A 17211-nucleotide genomic window follows, 5' to 3' on the forward strand; every position below is an offset into this window, starting at 1 on the left:
CCTGAGCAGATGGGCTACAAAACCCAGCTGAAAAGATTACCAAATATTCAGAGAGGGAAAAAAGTCTTGCATGCTAACCTAGCAGAACTGCATAATTTTTTTTGCCTGACATGATGAGCCAGTCACAATAAACACAGGAGAAAAGCTGCAAGATCAGTCTCTCAAAAAGATATACTCCAAAACAGCAAGTCAGATTAACTTCCTCCTGCAAATGGTGGATGAGCCAACCAGGAGAGGAGCGCTGCTGGATCTCATCCTCACTAACAAGGAGGATCTGGTCGAAGCAGTAAGGGTTGAGGGCTGCCTTGGTTGCAGCGACCACGAGATGGTGGAGTTCAGGATCTTGTGTGGCAGGACTAGTAGAATACCAAGTAGAATTGCAACCCTGGACTTTAGCAGGGCAAACTTTGGCCTTTTCAAGCAATTGCTAGGGGAAATCCCATGGGCAAGGCTGCTTGAAGGTAAAGGGGCCCAAGATAGTTGGTTGACATTCAAGGACTGCTTTTTCCGTGCTCAAGATCGGAGCATCCCGACACGTAGGAAGTCAAGGAAGAGGGCCAAGAGACCTGCGTGGCTAAACAGGGAATTGCTGGGTATGCTCAAGTGGAAGAGGAGAGTTTACAGGTCATGGAAGGAGGGGCTGGCCACTTGGGAGGAATATAAGACTGCTGCTAGAGGATGTAGGAAGGCAGCTAGGAGGACTAAGGCATCCTTAGAATTAAACCTGGCAAGAAGGGTCAAGGACAGCAAAAAGAGCTTTTTTAAATACATGGCAGACAAAACTAACACCAGAGGCAATGTAGGCCCACTGATGAACGGGATGGGTGCCCTGGTGACAGAAGATAAAGAGATGGCAGAGTTACTGAATGCCTTCTTTGTCTCTGTCTACTCTGCTGCGGGCAGTCCTGAAGAGCCCTGTACCCCTGAGACCTTAGATGAAGTCAGGTCGACGGAGCGGTTTGCCTTAGTCGATGAGGAATGGGTTAGAGACCAGTTGAGCAATCTGGACATCCATAAATCCATGGGTCCAGATGGGATGCACCCGCGGGTGCTGAGGGAACTGGCGGAAGTCATTGCTAGACCACTCTCCATCATCTTTACCAAGTCTTGGGAAACGGGAGAGGTGCCTGAGGACTGGAGGAAAGCAAATGTCACTCCAGTCTTCAAAAAGGGCAAGAAGGAGGACCCGGGTAACTACAGACCGGTCAGCCTCACCTCCATCCCTGGGAAAGTGATGGAACACCTTATCCTTGGTACCATCTTAAGGCATATCAAGGATAAGAAGGTTATGAGGGGCAGTCAACATGGCTTCACCAGGGGGAAATCATGTTTGACCAATCTCTTAGCCTTTTATGAGGAAATAACACGGTGGATGGATGATGGCAGAGCGGTGGATGTGGTCTACCTTGACCTCAGCAAAGCATTTGACACAGTCTCCCACAGCATCCTCGCGGCTAAAATGAGGAAGTGTGGACTGGATGATCAGGTAGTGAGGTGGACTGCGAACTGGCTGAAGGAGAGAAGCCAGAGAGTTGTAGTCTATGGGGCTGAGTCTAGTTGGAGGCCTGTAACTAGTGGAGTGCCTCAAGGGTCAGTACTGGGACCGGTATTATTTAATATATTCATCAATGATTTAGATGAGGGAATTGAGTGTACTATCAGCAAGTTTGCTGATGACACTAAGCTGGGAGGAGTGGCTGATACGCCAGAAGGCTGTGCTGCCATCCAGCGAGACCTGGATAGGCTGGAGAGTTGGGCAGGGAGTAACTTGATGAAATATAACAAGGGAAAGTGTAGAGTCCTGCATCTGGGCAGGAACAACCCCAGGTTCCAGTATAGGTTGGGGAATGACCTGTTAGAGAGCAGTGTAGGGGAGAGGGACCTGGGGGTACTAGTGGACAACAGGATGACCATGAGCCAACACTGTGCCCTTGTGGCTAAGAAGGCCAATGGCATCCTGGGGTGTATTAGAAGGGCAGTGGTTAGTAGGTCGAGAGAGGTCCTCCTTCCCCTCTACTCTGCCCTGGTGAGACCCCATCTGGAGTATTGTGTCCAGTTCTGGGCCCCTCAGTTCAAGAAGGACAGGGAGCTGCTGGAGAGAGTCCAGCGCAGGGCAACAAAGATGATTAAGGGAGTGGAACATCTCCCTTATGAGGAAAGACTGAGGGAGCTGGGTCTCTATAGTTTGGAGAAGAGGAGACTGAGGGGTGACCTTATCAGTGTCTATAAATATATAAAGGGGGAGTGTCACGAGGACGGAGCCAGGCTCTACTCAGTGGCAAACAATGATAGGACAAGGGGTAATGGGTACAAACTGGAACACAAGAGGTTCCACTTAAACTTGAGAAGAAACTTCTTCTCAGTGAGGGTGACGGAACACTGGAACAGGCTGCCCAGGGAGGTTGTGGAGTCTCCTTCCCTGGAGACATTCAAAACCCGCCTGGACGCATTCCTGTGTAACATTATCTAGGTGTTCCTGCTCCGGCAGGGGGATTGGACTAGATGATCTTTCGAGGTCCCTTCCAATCTCTAACATACTGTGATACTGTGATACTGTGAGCAAAGACAAGTAATATATACGCCTTTTATTCAAGGGCAGTTGTTTATATGCTTCTATATGTACTCAATGAGCAAACACAACCTGGATCAGAGTACATTAACCTCTTTTACTTATTGAGTTCTTAAGAGTGAACTTGGGAAGGAACAGAAAAAAGCACCACAATATTAAAATGCTTCTGAATCTGCTGCTTCCTTCCAATAGCCCATTATTCGCCATTTGAATGGGGCCTAGCTAACTCTCTGAATGATTCATTTTCCTGACTACTGACTGGATACCTGAATCTGCCAAACCCTTTTGTCATTCAAGAGATGAGCTCTTACTTAACTATTGTATATAGACAACACAATCATTATCCTAAGTTGCTGATAACCTTTCCATATCACAGAAGTGTATCAAAAACCTTCTGCCAAATGCAGAATCTGACCTACACCTGCCATACATTTCATCATTTAAGAAATGCATAATTGAATATTCAGTTACCTACCCATTTTCAGTAGCACTTACTACATATGGTTGTTTCTCAAACTCTCTTGCTTTGGCCAAACAAGTTACAGAAGCAGTATGGCCGAAGAGAATTTCTTTAGATGAAATCTAGGAGAATAATACAATGGTTTAACATAACACTTTCAATTTAATCATAGGAGATATAAAAGCAAGAGAATACTACTTGGAGATGTCATTATTTATGAGTAACTCTCAATCTGCTTTGTTGTGTTTTTCAATCATATTTCTGGAATGCACAATGATTCGAATAGATTATGCAGTTTGTGTAAAGTTCTTCACTTCCGGAAGAATTCATGGAGTATCAAGTACTGTAAAAAAAGTGATAGGCAGAATATCACTGCCCGTCACCTTTCAACATGCAGCAAAAGTGGCAGAGTGAAGGAGACAACTGGTATAGCAAAGCTCTTAAGCGTGGGTTTCATACAACATGTTTAATAATCCTTTTGATTAGCTTCCCCAAATGCAAGGATCTTAATAAAAAAAGGTAGCCCCATAAAAGTGCAAACTAAATTTTCAGGATATTTGTGAGCACAAATGGGACAGCCAAATGCAAAAAGAATAGAACCGTAGTCCTAGGAACACAGAATAAAAAACTGGACTTGCTTTGACTTTGTTACATTATCAGGAAAATAAATATAAAATAAGCAAAGCAATACCAATGATATGCTAGGGGCTTTGCATCTTAACTACACTGCAAATGCATATTTCATCTTACATGTTCCGTCTTTCTACAAATTTTTCCATTGCTAAACCTGATAGAAAGCTCTGGTTTTATAAATAGATACTTTTTTCCTTAAGTGACAAGCCATGCTCAGCACCCAATTAAAAAAAGCTTTACAAGATAGGAATGGTGACATTTCTATGTTTACTTGTTGTCATCACTCACTTGTTATCATACACCATCTCAAATTATAATCCACAGGTCACAATAATACATGAAATTTTTTCTGAAGTCTGCAAATAACTGATTGCTTATTTAGGCATTTCAACAGTTTTTGCTTCAGGAACTACCTACAACAGATATCACATTATCTTTAAAACTTAATCTAAGTAAGTGCAAGTCTGCATAATCCCATTCTTAACAAAAGATAAAACTCCACTGTGTCTATTTGGCAGACTGTAGCAAAGCAGACACAAACCTTTAATTCTGATGAAAGATCCCAGAAACATATTTGCCCTTCTTGACTTCCCGTAACTATAGTCTGCTGGTCATCTGTAATCATAATAGCAGTGATACTATGAGAAGGAGCTACTTTCCCCCACACTGCCACAGCCTGTACTGATACCTTCATAGTCAGCACCTGAAAACAGAAACAAGTCACAATGATTAAGAAACATGAAATGAAAGGGAAAAAAAAAAATCAGCCCAAAACTTCATGCAATTCAATCAACATCCAAAAAAGGGGAGCTACAAAATACTTACTGCTGCAAAAGAGTTAATCAGGCATTGAAGCATCACACAAACACTTTAAGGATAGCTATGTGCTAATAACATATATGCAAAGCAGTGACATACCACTATTTTAAACTGAGGCATTCCTAAATAAGACCAGAGTTACCAGGAACTAGTACTACCACAATACTGAAATACCAGCAACAGAAATCATGTACTATCCCACACAACCTGGCTTAACTCTGATGGGCTCACGTCACAGTCATCATCTTCTTAATTTTGGTGGGTGGAATATGTACCATGTCTTCCCTATTGCCCACAACCAGCAGTGCTGCTATTCTTAGCAGCTAACTACCAGAGCATGGACATGGCACAGGAACAGGGTGTCACTAAAGAGTCTGCAGTTCCTATAAGGATAAGGCAAAAGAAAGAAGTAATAGGCATGGAGGAACAGGTGGTGGGTCAGGGACGAAGAGGAAAAAAAAGTGAGGCCCAGGGCAGCAAAGCACTATTCCCTCACCCTTCAATAGAATCTCCTAGAGAAAAGCCACAGAAGACAGGTGGAGGCAGAGTTGCAAGCTGAGGAACAGGGAGAACAGACTCTTTCTGCTGCTCAATTCACAAGCCTCTTGTAGGGGAAAAAAAAAAAGCAACAACAAAACCCAACAAACAACCAAACAAAAAGAAAAACTAAACACCATATAATAGATTTCAGCCACTACGGCAAAAATATAATAGAATTGTCCAAAATGATACTGGTCATTAGTTAATTCAATACAGATTCTTATGAACTGCATTTCCAGGAAACTATTTCAGTATATGTTCAAAACACAGTACTTATAAAACATCCTAAAATCCTTCTTATTAAAAAAAAAAAATAAAAAATCCTGCTTTGCTTGCTTTTAGACTTCATGTGTGTTCCTTTTAAAAGCAGCTCTACTTGTTAGCTGGATTCTGTACTTGCCTTGCTTCAAACAAAAGCCCTGAGAAAACTGCGTTACTGCGTTCTCAGTCACCTCACAAGCCTTCTATCACATTGTTTACTGCTCAAATTCCCATGTTCATGAGCCTCAAGCATTTTCCTAGAGTATTTCCAATGATAACTTCAAAATGAAAAACAAAAAAAAACAGTAAGTACCTGCCCATAAATAATTTGGCACTTAAAAATCATATTTGTCCTGTTTAGACTTTTCAGGGGACCTTACAACATCCAACAAGTATGTCTCCTTTGGGTCAGCTTAGGTGAAAGGATGGACTGCTAAAAACAGACACAGATGAGCAATATCTTTAGCACATCTTTATCTTTTTATCTTTATCTTTTTATCTTTATATCGGAGCCTTACACTAAGGTGGCAGTGCCTAACTTAGCCCAAGCAGTTTCCATATCTAGAAGTCACCTGTATCAAAGCTCCCAAATTAACTGCAATATACAACAGCCTCCAGTAGTCATTCCCTGCATCCTGTGACAGCTATTCTCTCCTTCATTTTCCCAGAAAGCCTGCACAAATGTTTCTGAAGCATCTCTGTGAACCTCCCTTCCCATTCAGTTTTCAGGAGAAAATGCCAGAAGATTGTTGTCACCTGCTCCTAGCATCAGGGAGGGAGGGTATGAAGTTGACTTGTGCCCAATAAGTGAGTCCTCTGAAAACAGGATTTTCTTGAACTGTACTGAGAACAGTTTTAACTACCACCAGTACACAGACAGCTGACAATGAGCAACGAAAATGTTTGTGTAACTCAAAGTTATCCCCAGGCATGACTGAACAAGAAACAAATGTTAAGACCTTCAGATGCACCATTGCCTAGGGTCACTTAAATACTGCAGTTACTCTTCTCAAAATATTGTATGTATGTCAGCTACTTGTTATCTAAACAGCATAATACCATTTAATAGACACCTCAGAGTCCCCACTAACCAAAATACACCTTTCAGAGAAGGTGTGCTCCTATTTATCTTGAAGGGGACACAACAGAGTCCTTAGCACATCCCTAGCAAAAATATATTTAAAACAAAACAGGTGCCAGAACAGTACAGTTGGGAGGGATCAGACAAGAGACATGACAGTAAAGCTGAAATGAGAGGAGGCAGGAAATGCATGGCAGCAGATAATAGACAGCCAAAGGAAGTAATCTAGGAACAATGTGAAGTGACATGAAAAGCAGTTCCTGTGATAATTCCAAAAAGACCACAGGACAGAAAGAGAGCACAGAAGCAGCTTTTAAGCTTTGCTTTAAAAAAGCCTGTAATACAAACTATCACTAAATCTAGCATGGTAGCAGCTAAAAGCAGGGACACAGACAAGAAGTGTATCTGTTATTCCTATTAAAAGCCTTAAGTAACACAGAACTGGAGGAATGGTCTTGCTTTCTGACGAGTACACAAGACAAAAGGCTCAGCTCTTGAAAAAAAGGGCTGAGAAGACTGCTATGGCAGACTATCAAGGTCCTGCCATACAACCTCAGCCAGAACATCAAAGGCAGAGAAAGAAGGGTCTAAGAGAAAATTAACTGAAATCAGCAGTTTATTAGGCTAAATCACATTTAGTTTCATTTTAAAGCTCTTTGTGGGTATCACACAAAATCCTGAGACATGTTATTGATCTCAGCTTTAAAATCTGACTTTTACAGAAGTTATTTTTTTAAATCTCTAGTCACATGAAATATTATGCTTACTGGTGAACACTGACATCCTTTTCTCTTTCAGTTTATGCCCTGAAATCAAAGTTGTTCTAGCCAAACTCTAGTGATACGCTTTCAAGTATCAGCTAGGCAAAGAAAACTCAGTTTCTTACAAAACAGCTTACAAAATGGTGGTTGCCCAGTTAACAGTTTGATAGGCTAAATCCTGAGTCTTTCAAACGTGTTTCCTTGCATATCATGTAGTAATTTATACTTGCGCCATGGGAGCGTTCAATTAGTGTAAAACGCTGTAAGACAGCAGAATTCAGATTTGTACTGCACTGAATATGAACTCATAAATTACATTTTCTTGTAAAAACAGCATAGATTCAAGATCAATATTCTTAGCAGAAGGCCTACTGCTGAGCAAGTGATGAGTAACAGCACTCAACCAACCAATAGAAGTTAAAAACTAAAACTGGTAGAATTTGCTAATGTATAGATGATCTATTTGCACACATTTTAGATATCCATGTGTGTCATATTTAAAAAATGCTACTAAAACATTGGCTATACATTTCAGTCTAATTCTTAGAAATAGAAAACAGAAGGTATGTGAACTTCCGTGTTAATATAACAGTCCTTAACTTTTTTCCTCTTGCTCCCTTGTTAACTTCTCTTTTGGACTAAGGGATTTCAATGCACAAGTACTTTGCATTAAAGTTTTGATTTTAAGAATACCCTGACTTTCCTAGAAACACCACACACTTGCATGCAGATATCCACATTTTGTCTGATGATACTTACCTTTATCAAAGCTATTTAGTAATACTGATGGCACCTAGAGCAAACTCTTTTTAATAAAATCAACTGATATTTATCACACTGTTCCCTTAAAAAAAAAAAAGTAAAAACTGTTTCCACAAAGTCAAATATTGCCCAAGGCGTATCTGAGCTCCATGTTGCTTATCAGCGCAAATTCTTCCAGCTCTGCACACTCAAGCGTGTCTGATCTGCAGTATTAACCCCTCATTCAACTTCAAATCCAGTTCCTCAGTCCTGCTCCCCATTTCTCTCTGCTTCAAACCTAACAAACTTCTTTTTGAGCTGCCCTTACGATTACACTGCTAAAAACTCATGACTGAAAACAAAAACCCTATTCCGAGTTAAACCCATACCAATTCACCCCACCGCTAACGTGTGCCATCCTGTCTCTAGTTCTGCAGTCACACCACAAAATTTCTTACCTTGGAAAATTATTCCAGTTTGCACTGCTTCATGGACTTTGGCTGTACTACTTCAGCAACTTTGGACCATTTGCAGTGTTAAATTTTCATTCAGAAGGCCGAGTATACCACCTTTTATTCTACAGAGGCCGTGAGGTATTTTAAAGGGGCCAGAGCGCAGGAGGTCTGACCTTGAATGCCCTTCTAAGCACATAGTAATGCAAGGGGTTTTCCTCATCACTCAACTGTTTTGACTGGGACTGGTCACATTTATGGATAGAGAAAATACCCTGATTTTTGAATGAATTAAGAATACACCAGTTCTCACATACATAAATGTTCTTAAAACTAGGAACTGAACTTCCCAGAAGCTTAACCTCAAACAGTTCACATCATAAAGCACTGGCTGTGACAAAAACCTCCTCCTCTTAGCTACAGTCCATAACAGAAGCTACCAAACTGGAATTTATAGTTCATTTATAGTAGAAGAGACTTCATAAGACAAAAAGTCACTCTACAGGCAACAGTCAACCGGCCAAAAAAACTTTTCTGAGTTTATGTTCATACTTATTTCATGCTTCAATACGAGTTTTCTCAAGATCAGTTTGTCCAGGTCAATGTGTGGCAATCAGTGTGGGCACAAGAGATGCAGAAATTGGCTTACAGTCCTGAAAATATTAAGAGATTAGCGGCATTTAACTGTGTGCATTGGATTAAAAATGCAAATAATTAAAACAAAAGCACACCAACAAAAAGATAGATGGGCCAAAGCGATTAAAACAATTATTGACAGCTTTAGGAGAACAGCATGTGTCTTCTCAGTCTAGCAAAACTGTATTGGTCCAGGTTTCAATGTTCTTAATGGCTAAGTAAAATAAGAAGTTTCCTCCACACACATCCCTTTTTAGATTCATCACTGTAGTGACAAACTAAAGTGTACAAACTAAATTTTAGGCAGAGCTTAGTAGGTTTTCATAACAAATTCAAAAGGTACATTTGCTTGTAACCAATTTCATTCTCCTATTCCTGTCTATTCTTTGGCTTTATCTGACACACTTGCTCTTACCACCTATATAAGAAAGTACAGGTTTTATCAGTATTTTTGTACTGTTAGTAAAAAGCTAATTAGTTCCCTAAAATAGCTTTGACTTGCAGTCTACTAATGTTTACTGCTTTCATAACTTTCTCAACTTTATGATGTAGATGTTGCGCTTTCCTTAAAGATAACATACTATATTTTTGCTGATTATCAGATATCTTTCCCTAACTAAAATAATTCACCCATTGTTCACAATATATAGCAAATCCATCTAAGAGGCATAAATAATATATTGCATTTACAAAATACTTGATAGAAGTATCTAAAGTACAAAATCTGAAGACAGAGAAGTGACAAACTGCTGTCTTTGTAAGCCTGCAGATGTACCACAGCCACGCTCCTGAAGCGGGTCACAGATCTACTGTTTATATAAGTTGCTATTCAGAAATCCATTGCATCCATGAATCTGAAAATACAGGTCAACAATACTTTGCAATTTGTGAAGCAGCAGAGTAGGCACACATTTGTATAAGTGTAAGCAGTGGAATAAATTAGAAAAGATTAATGCTGAGAAAGATTCTTAACAGAGAAATTGAAATAGAATGGAGATATAGGGCTACAGGGCAGATGGCAGGATGTGCAATTCAGGAAAAGGTAAAAGGTATATGAGGCTAGGTAAGTGAGGAGAGAATGATGACCACAGAAACCGTATTGAAGACTGCAAGACAAGACAAAGGTAAAAGACATTTGAAATAATTAATAGGAAAAAGTAAAACATAGGTTAAGATATTTTTAAAAGGTAATTAAAAGCTAGGTTGCATTTAGCACATCACACAAGGGAACTAACAATTGGCTCCTTTAAGATGTAGAGTCTGCTCTCTGTAGGTAGAGCAGCAAAAATATTTCTGTATTTCAATTTTTTTTGTTAACATACCTAACCAGATAGCAGGCAAGAAGTAAAATACTTCTACCAACACTTGCATCCTATGGCTCACTTGCTTGTGTTTTAATACATCCTGCCAGAACCCTCAGTACTCCACACCTTTTTCCATTCTAGCTCCTTTTTTGCAGCTCTACCCTGAGACACTCCCTGCCTGCTTGCCTACCACTATGGTACCAGTAAGTTCATGGGACATCCCTGGAGACATGTCAGGGCTGCAGCCTAACCTGCCCAAGGACTCACTGCTGAGTGACATCCAGATCCCTCTTGGGGTGTGAATGTACTGCAGTCCAAGGGAGCAAGAGGCTGGGACCAGGAATCAATACAACCCATTTTAACTAGCAAGAACCACCTAGTAATACCTTGTTTGTATTTCTTGAACGAGTGACACAAGAAACACTTATTTCATTCCACACAATAATTCACCACAATCAGAAAGAGCACAGTAAGGGCAACACCATCTCCCAGCTGCTGATTACATCAAAGGTTTGCAGCACAAATTCAATTTTATGATGTTAATCTCAGCCTGCCACTCAGAAATTTTCTCTGAGGGATATGATTTTTCTCTGGATTTCATTTTAAGAATGATTTTCTTCTCCTACAATCAATAAAGATATGTTTTCATCAAAAGACTCTATCTTGGCAGAATTCAATTGGCCATCTCAAAACCTTTTGGTGACACAATATTAATTAAAATAGTTTATGTTGCACCTAAGCTGGAAAACAGGACAGTGAAGACTCAGCACACTTGTGCTTTGCGCAGTCCTAAGGTACAGTAGAATAAATCTTCACCTCCTTGAAGTTATCATTTTACCCCATTAACTGTTCATTATTTTAAGCTTGCTAGAAAAGTGTCATGAGATGCTCTTTTGCTAAGCAAAAAAAATAAAAGATGTGTGAAAAACTAGAAATTCCTACTTTTTTTCCACTGTTATTAAAGGCTTCTGCAACAACGATATAACAGCTGCTTGAACATGTTAAAAATTGATACATGTGAGCTAGCTAACACGGTTTTAGGTCACATATGTCAAGGATACTGCATATATTTGAAGTTCATGTGGAAAAAGTATAACAAGTGCTTGGAGCCATAAAAGATGTCTTTAAAGAAAGAACAAACACATTAAAGAAAAAGAAAACACGCTTGTTTTTACTGTCTGAAATTTTATGTCTGACTGCTTTATGAAGTACAAACATAGGTCTCTGCACAAACAAGGTGCTGCTTAAGCACTATAGAGAACTATATATATATGAATTATTTGCCACTTCCAAATCCATAAGCATACAAACAACATCACTAAGTCATCTTCTGTGGAGTTATATTCAAATTGTGAAATGTCTTACTGAAGCAGAGCTTTAATCAGGTCTTAAGAAATTCACCCAGCAATTCTTACAGGAAAGTACATATGACAGAAAAGGGCCATCAGTTTTTGCAGAAAGCAAGTTTTGATTTCAACAAAATTGAATCTTACTGATTTAAAGACAGGTTTTCACCTTACTTTCTATAAAATTTGGTAACTTAATATATGTAAGTTTTTCCATTTGAGAAAGTGCTGCTTCCTTATGCCTGTGAAGAGACAGCTCCTTATTTTTCCTTAACTGTAAATCATCTTTTGATCAGACACATATCATGCCCTTTAAAAGAGTCAATGATCATAAAATCATCCCCCATGAATCAAAGGGTGTACTAAGATGGTGTACTAAGGGGGTGTAAACTCCAAATTTATGGACCACATAACTTGGAAAGTCTAGAGAGTAATAAACTTTAGACCTGTGTCAAGACTTCCCACAAATGCAAGTCATTAATGTAATCCACAAGAACTTTGATCAACTTTCATTTTTACTAAACATCACAGAATCTGTAGTACTAGCCATAATTAATCCTGCAGAATTCATTCTTACTTACACTACTGCAACAGAAGATATAAAATCTGGCAAAGTCAAGACACATGAAACATAAAAAAAACCCAACTTACAAAAACATCAAACTAAGAGGCAGTGAATATGCATCAAAGCTCTACGTCACTCTTTTTGTCTTCCTTAAGTGACCTTGAACTCATTTAAGATAAAAAACCCCACTGATCAGAGAGGTGATGTTTTTGGTTCAGCTACACTGTACTCAGGAATGTTTAAATAACAAATAAATTGGAACCAGACGCTGGAAATAAAACAACTGAAACATTTCATCAGCCTTTGGGTTTTGGACAGTGATGTAACATTTGCTAACTACTGGTGTAATTAATTGCATCATAATGAGGATTTCCAAACTGACAACAAGAACTTATTTTTCCATTTTGTTCTTTGAACACTCTTGATTATCAAACAGGCCTCTCCACAGAGCTCTTCACTATGGGGCATGCACCTGCTTAGTGTAAACAACTTTGAAAGATTTATTATATGCACACAAACAGATCTGCTTAAGTAGAGAGACACTGTCTATTATGAAGCAGAATCAAAGTCCATACCTGATTCAATGCATTGCAATGCATGGATTGCAGTTGTAACTACAATAAAGTTCTAATTTTAACACTGAAACAATTTTAATGAGAAAAACCTGGTCTTGTGTAACCAATCCTACCACCTGACACAAACCTTTTGCACAGAACTGGCTCACCAGAAAGCCATTTCTGCAACGCATTCCCAAAACATCATAGTTCTTTACCAGCAGCACATCTGATATGCTAAATCTCATGATACTTTAAGAAAATATTACTACTGTTCATAGCAGTAACTAGGAAAGTGATTGTGACAGAACCACCACAGGGCTCCAAGTGAGCCCTGGGCAATTCCATCATTGAGCAAGTCTCAAGAGACATTTCTAACTGTTTTCAAGAGAAAACAGAACTGCTGTAGAATAAATATAAATTTATCTCTACTCTAAGGCTTTGCACCTACTCTAAAGGCATTACTAAAGTAACACAGAAGCATTTTCCCATTTCAGTGAACTAGTATTTTGAACTCTGCTATGTCCTCATATTACTTTCTCCAAGAAGTCCACTGAATAAGTATACTCCAAGACAACTGATGGAATATATGTATATGCATAATATATGCATAGTAATATGTATGTATCACTAGATGATGTTGGAAAGGGAAGTTCAGACACCCACCATCACAGGTCAAACCTGAAAAATAACGAAGCTATACAGCTGATACTAAACGTACAGGGTACGAAACGGAACTCTCAGAAACTTGGCCGACATCGGCCCGAGTGAAGAGAACAAAAAGGCTTCACCACAGCGGAAAAGCTCTGCAGTACCCCATGTTACCACTGCTCTCGGCCAAGACAAAATCCAAGCCCACCCCTCAGTCGCTTTCCTAAGGCACCCGAGGTAGCGGAGTCTCGCGGCCACACACCCCTGCCCGGACGCGCAGGTGAGGTCCCAAAAAGCCGCCCGAGGCTCCGCACTGAGGCGCGACCCCGCTGCCGGCGGGCCAGGGAGACCAGCACCGGGCGGGGAGAAGGACCGGCGGGGGAAGGCAGCTGACAGGAACCGTGCTGAGCGGCGAGGCCGCGGCACAACCCCTTACCTGCAGCGGCTGCAGGCACCGCCAGTGGTTAAGGACCGGCCAACAGCACCGAGAGCGCCGAGAAGAGAGGAAATGGAGCGCAGCGGCACAGGTTTTATCCCGCTCGGGAGCGGCTACACCCAGCCCGGCCCAGCCCTGCCCTGCCCCGGCCGCGAGGCGCCTGCCGAGCCTCGGCCTCTGCGCGGCGACGGGAGCAAGGGCAGCGCGTGCTGCCCGCAGCTGCCCACGGTCCCGTCAGCGCCCACGGAGAGGGTCTGCTCCGGGGGCCGCTTTCTGCTCCGGCGGTTCAGAACGGAAAGCGAGAGGAAACAAGGGCTAAAGTAGCAACCTGTGAGGTGGTGCCTGGGCTGCTGCCGCCCTGCTCACCCACCTGCTCCTCCCCGCTCCCTTGCGGCTCAGGAGACCCGTGGTGGGGGGCCGGCCTGTTCGACAGAGTACTCCTTGCTCCGTAATGAGGTACAAGAAACTTCTTAGGTGTCCGCCCTGCTTTAAGTACGGAGAGAAGAGTATTTCTGCGGCCGTAGGGGCAGCTGCAGGTGGTGTCGGTTCTGCACGTCTCCGGTCAGGTGCTCTTTCTCAGCAGCTCCGGGTTTGAGGGCGGTAAAGGGTGAGTTGTGTGCCTCATGGCGTGAGGGCTGCGCATCGTTGGGGGCTTGAGTTTCTCAGCTTCAGGTATTTCTTCTCATAAACGCTAAGTTCTAGTGAGTTAACGTAGTGAGGAGGAGAAATGCAATGTTTATTTGTTATTGGTGTGTTTCGTTTCTCTTAAAAGGTCAATTTCAGAGAAGCTATGGTATATGAAAGGAGACCATTATGAGGAGCCAAGTTGAGCTGTTCTGTACATGTGGCTTCATCTTGATGAAGCTGTGTTGAAGTAATTATAGTTTGCATCTATGGGCTGCGTTTTAGAGGTAAGTGGATGGAATGAAAAAAGAATATGTAAAGTTAGTAACGTTTTGAAATGTTTCTCCCCAGCTTCTGATTTTTATTTGTTTTAGCAGGTGATTACTCAAAATAAATATGAGAATACTTAAGCTGCTTCACCTAATGAATGATTTTATGAAATTTTATAAACCCTGGAAATAGAACCTTAACGGAGATGGTGGTGTTTAGTAAGATAGTATTAGGCTAAGTGATAAAACGCTGGAATATAGTATCTTATATGAAAACTTAGATGTAGCTTTTCTCTGGGCTTACTTCTGGGCATTTTAGTAATATTCTAGTTGAAAACAAAATGAGATGATACAACATAGTTTAAAAGCCATAATATTATTTTCCTCAGAGAAGATGAACTCTAGCCCTTTAAAATCAGTAGTGGTAATTGGAATTTCAGTTAAAGTTTTTGTAGTCAAAAATGCTTATCAAGAAAGTGAAATAATTGTATGAGACCAGGTAACCTAATGGATAAACTGGATATTGCCTGTGCTTTGTGGCACGTGATGTGAATTGTGAATCCTGCCTGTGAATAAATAAGTTATTTCAACAGCTTCTCCTTAGTCATCAGTACATGAAGGTTGCCATAAGACAAAGTTGTTGCATACACTTCAGCATGATTTAACACAAAGGGAAGGCTACTGCAAAGACCTTAATTACATCTTGTGTTTAGAGAGGGTCATGAAATTGATTTCTATTTTGCCTTCTAACACTGTATTTTTTTACCTTGGTAAAATAAATTATTCTATAAAAGCAGTGGACATATTAATACTATTTAAATGTATTTACAGATGCACATCAGAAATAGTGGTTATGAAAGCTGTATGTACCATATATACTAATTACACTTCGGGATATTAAGAACTGTCTCCCCAAATCAGGTTTTATTTCATTCCCAATCTTTACGATATGAAGCATTGTGTTTAAAGATACATAGTTTTTCAAGTGTTGTAAATGGTAGTTTTTAATGTAAGGTGCATGTGATAGTGTCCCAAGCTATATATGTTGGCTTTGTTTTTTAAATGGTTCTACCTAAACATAAAACATCCCATACTTCATATAATATTTGTGTAAAGTTTTAATTTTAATAATTCATGTTGGAAAGAGTGATTGAGCTGCTACAGAGCCTTTATTATGGGAAAAAGAGAATGAACACATACTTACCAATCTACCTGCCATGGTATCAGGTGGGTTTGCATATGGAAACAAATTACAAGGATTACCCTGGCTTGGAATAGTTTGCATGAATAAGTTATGATGTTTGGACTGTTCTTGAGTTGAAATCTGTAATGGATCATAGCGCAAGTTAAATGTATCACAAGTTGAAATATCACACCTGACAACTGGTAAGGAAAGGGAGAACATGCACAAAGTAATGAAAACTGCCCATGCTCTTGAACTCAACAGAGACCACTTTTTCTTTCTGTTGAGAAAAAGGAGATTTGTTGTGGACTGTTCGATTTCCACAGCCTCTCCAAGGGAGCGAGGGCAGTTCACAAATAAAATATGTACACAAAGAAAATCCTTCCATGATTTAGGCAAGGAAAAAATCTCTTCTAAAGGAAAGACCATGTCTTTTCAAAAGTGAGCTTTCTGTATAAAACCTTCAGTCATCAGTTGCTAGTTGTATTCTTGAGGCATTACTTTCACATGCTGTTATAGGTTTGCATTCTGATTCTAGTTCTTCACCTAATTTTTGTTCTGACATGCAGACCACCTCATTTCACACAGGCATACTTGTTTGTAACAAAAGGGCTAAAATAAGCTTTTCTGAAGTATATCTCAGATTCTTTTGTTGAGGAGGATTTATTTTGGGTTGATGACATTGATTCAGATGCGCCATGTTGTGTTGCAGACTTTGGCACTGGTCTCCTGGGAGACAGTGTGTCAGTCTTTTATTTTCCACATCTGTAAGATAATAAAAATGAGATATACTTCCATTATGAAAAGCCTTGAAATTATTAATGAAAAGCACTTTAATTTTTTTTTTAAATAACTTTTATAATTGAAGAAATTTATGCCTACTTATGACCTTGGGTTGTGTAGGTACTTGGTGAGAAAGTAGGTACTTTCTCACTTCCAGTGAGAAATTCCTATTTCTCACTAAAACTATCTGCTCACTAATTTATTAATCATAGACCATGTAATAATTTCAGTCTTGGTTGTAATTATTGTCATCCAGTAATTACTTTCTCAGTCTTTCCTCTCTTCATCTTCTTCTACGCTTTATCCTCTTTTATCTGAATGGGCAACAAAGTAACTTCAATAAACTAAAATGTTTATCTGGTCTCAGCAGTCAAGGCATGTTTTTGAGAAGAGTAAGAGCAATTAGTGGTTAACAACATTGTTGACAGATGTCACGTACTGAAATATGAAACAGCATTAGCTTAGATTACATTAGAGGATAGTTGTCAAGTACTGAGAATTTATTGTATTATTTTACATATAATGTGATGAAATATTGATGAA

The 17211-nt window shown here is 40.0% G+C and overlaps 1 protein-coding gene across 4 annotated transcripts in view; it reads right to left on the reverse strand.

The window, feature by feature from the left end:
- WDR72 (WD repeat domain 72) overlaps positions 1 to 14463 on the reverse strand; it is a 114871-nt gene extending 100408 nt beyond the window's left edge. For 2 of the 4 annotated variants that reach the window (XM_061446990.1, XM_061446988.1), the window contains exons 1-3: positions 14180 to 14463; positions 4204 to 4365; positions 3045 to 3151 (exon numbers count right to left, since the gene is read on the reverse strand). In XM_061446990.1, the coding sequence (XP_061302974.1) occupies positions 3045 to 3151; positions 4204 to 4356 (260 nt within the window). In that variant the 5' untranslated portion in view covers positions 4357 to 4365; positions 14180 to 14463. Of the gene's footprint in view, positions 1 to 3044; positions 3152 to 4203; positions 4366 to 13581; positions 13703 to 14179 lie in introns of those variants that run through there. The other 2 variants (XM_061446989.1, XM_061446992.1) reach the window with 2 other exon arrangements.
- Positions 14464 to 17211: the final 2748 nt, after the last annotated feature.

The sequence above is a fragment of the Pezoporus flaviventris genome, unplaced genomic scaffold (genome assembly GCF_033815535.1).
Source record: "Pezoporus flaviventris isolate CSIRO_AGI_PZ_B2104156 unplaced genomic scaffold, CSIRO_AGI_Pfla_v1 ptg000006l, whole genome shotgun sequence".
In the NCBI taxonomy this organism is placed as follows: Eukaryota; Metazoa; Chordata; class Aves; order Psittaciformes; family Psittacidae; genus Pezoporus; species Pezoporus flaviventris.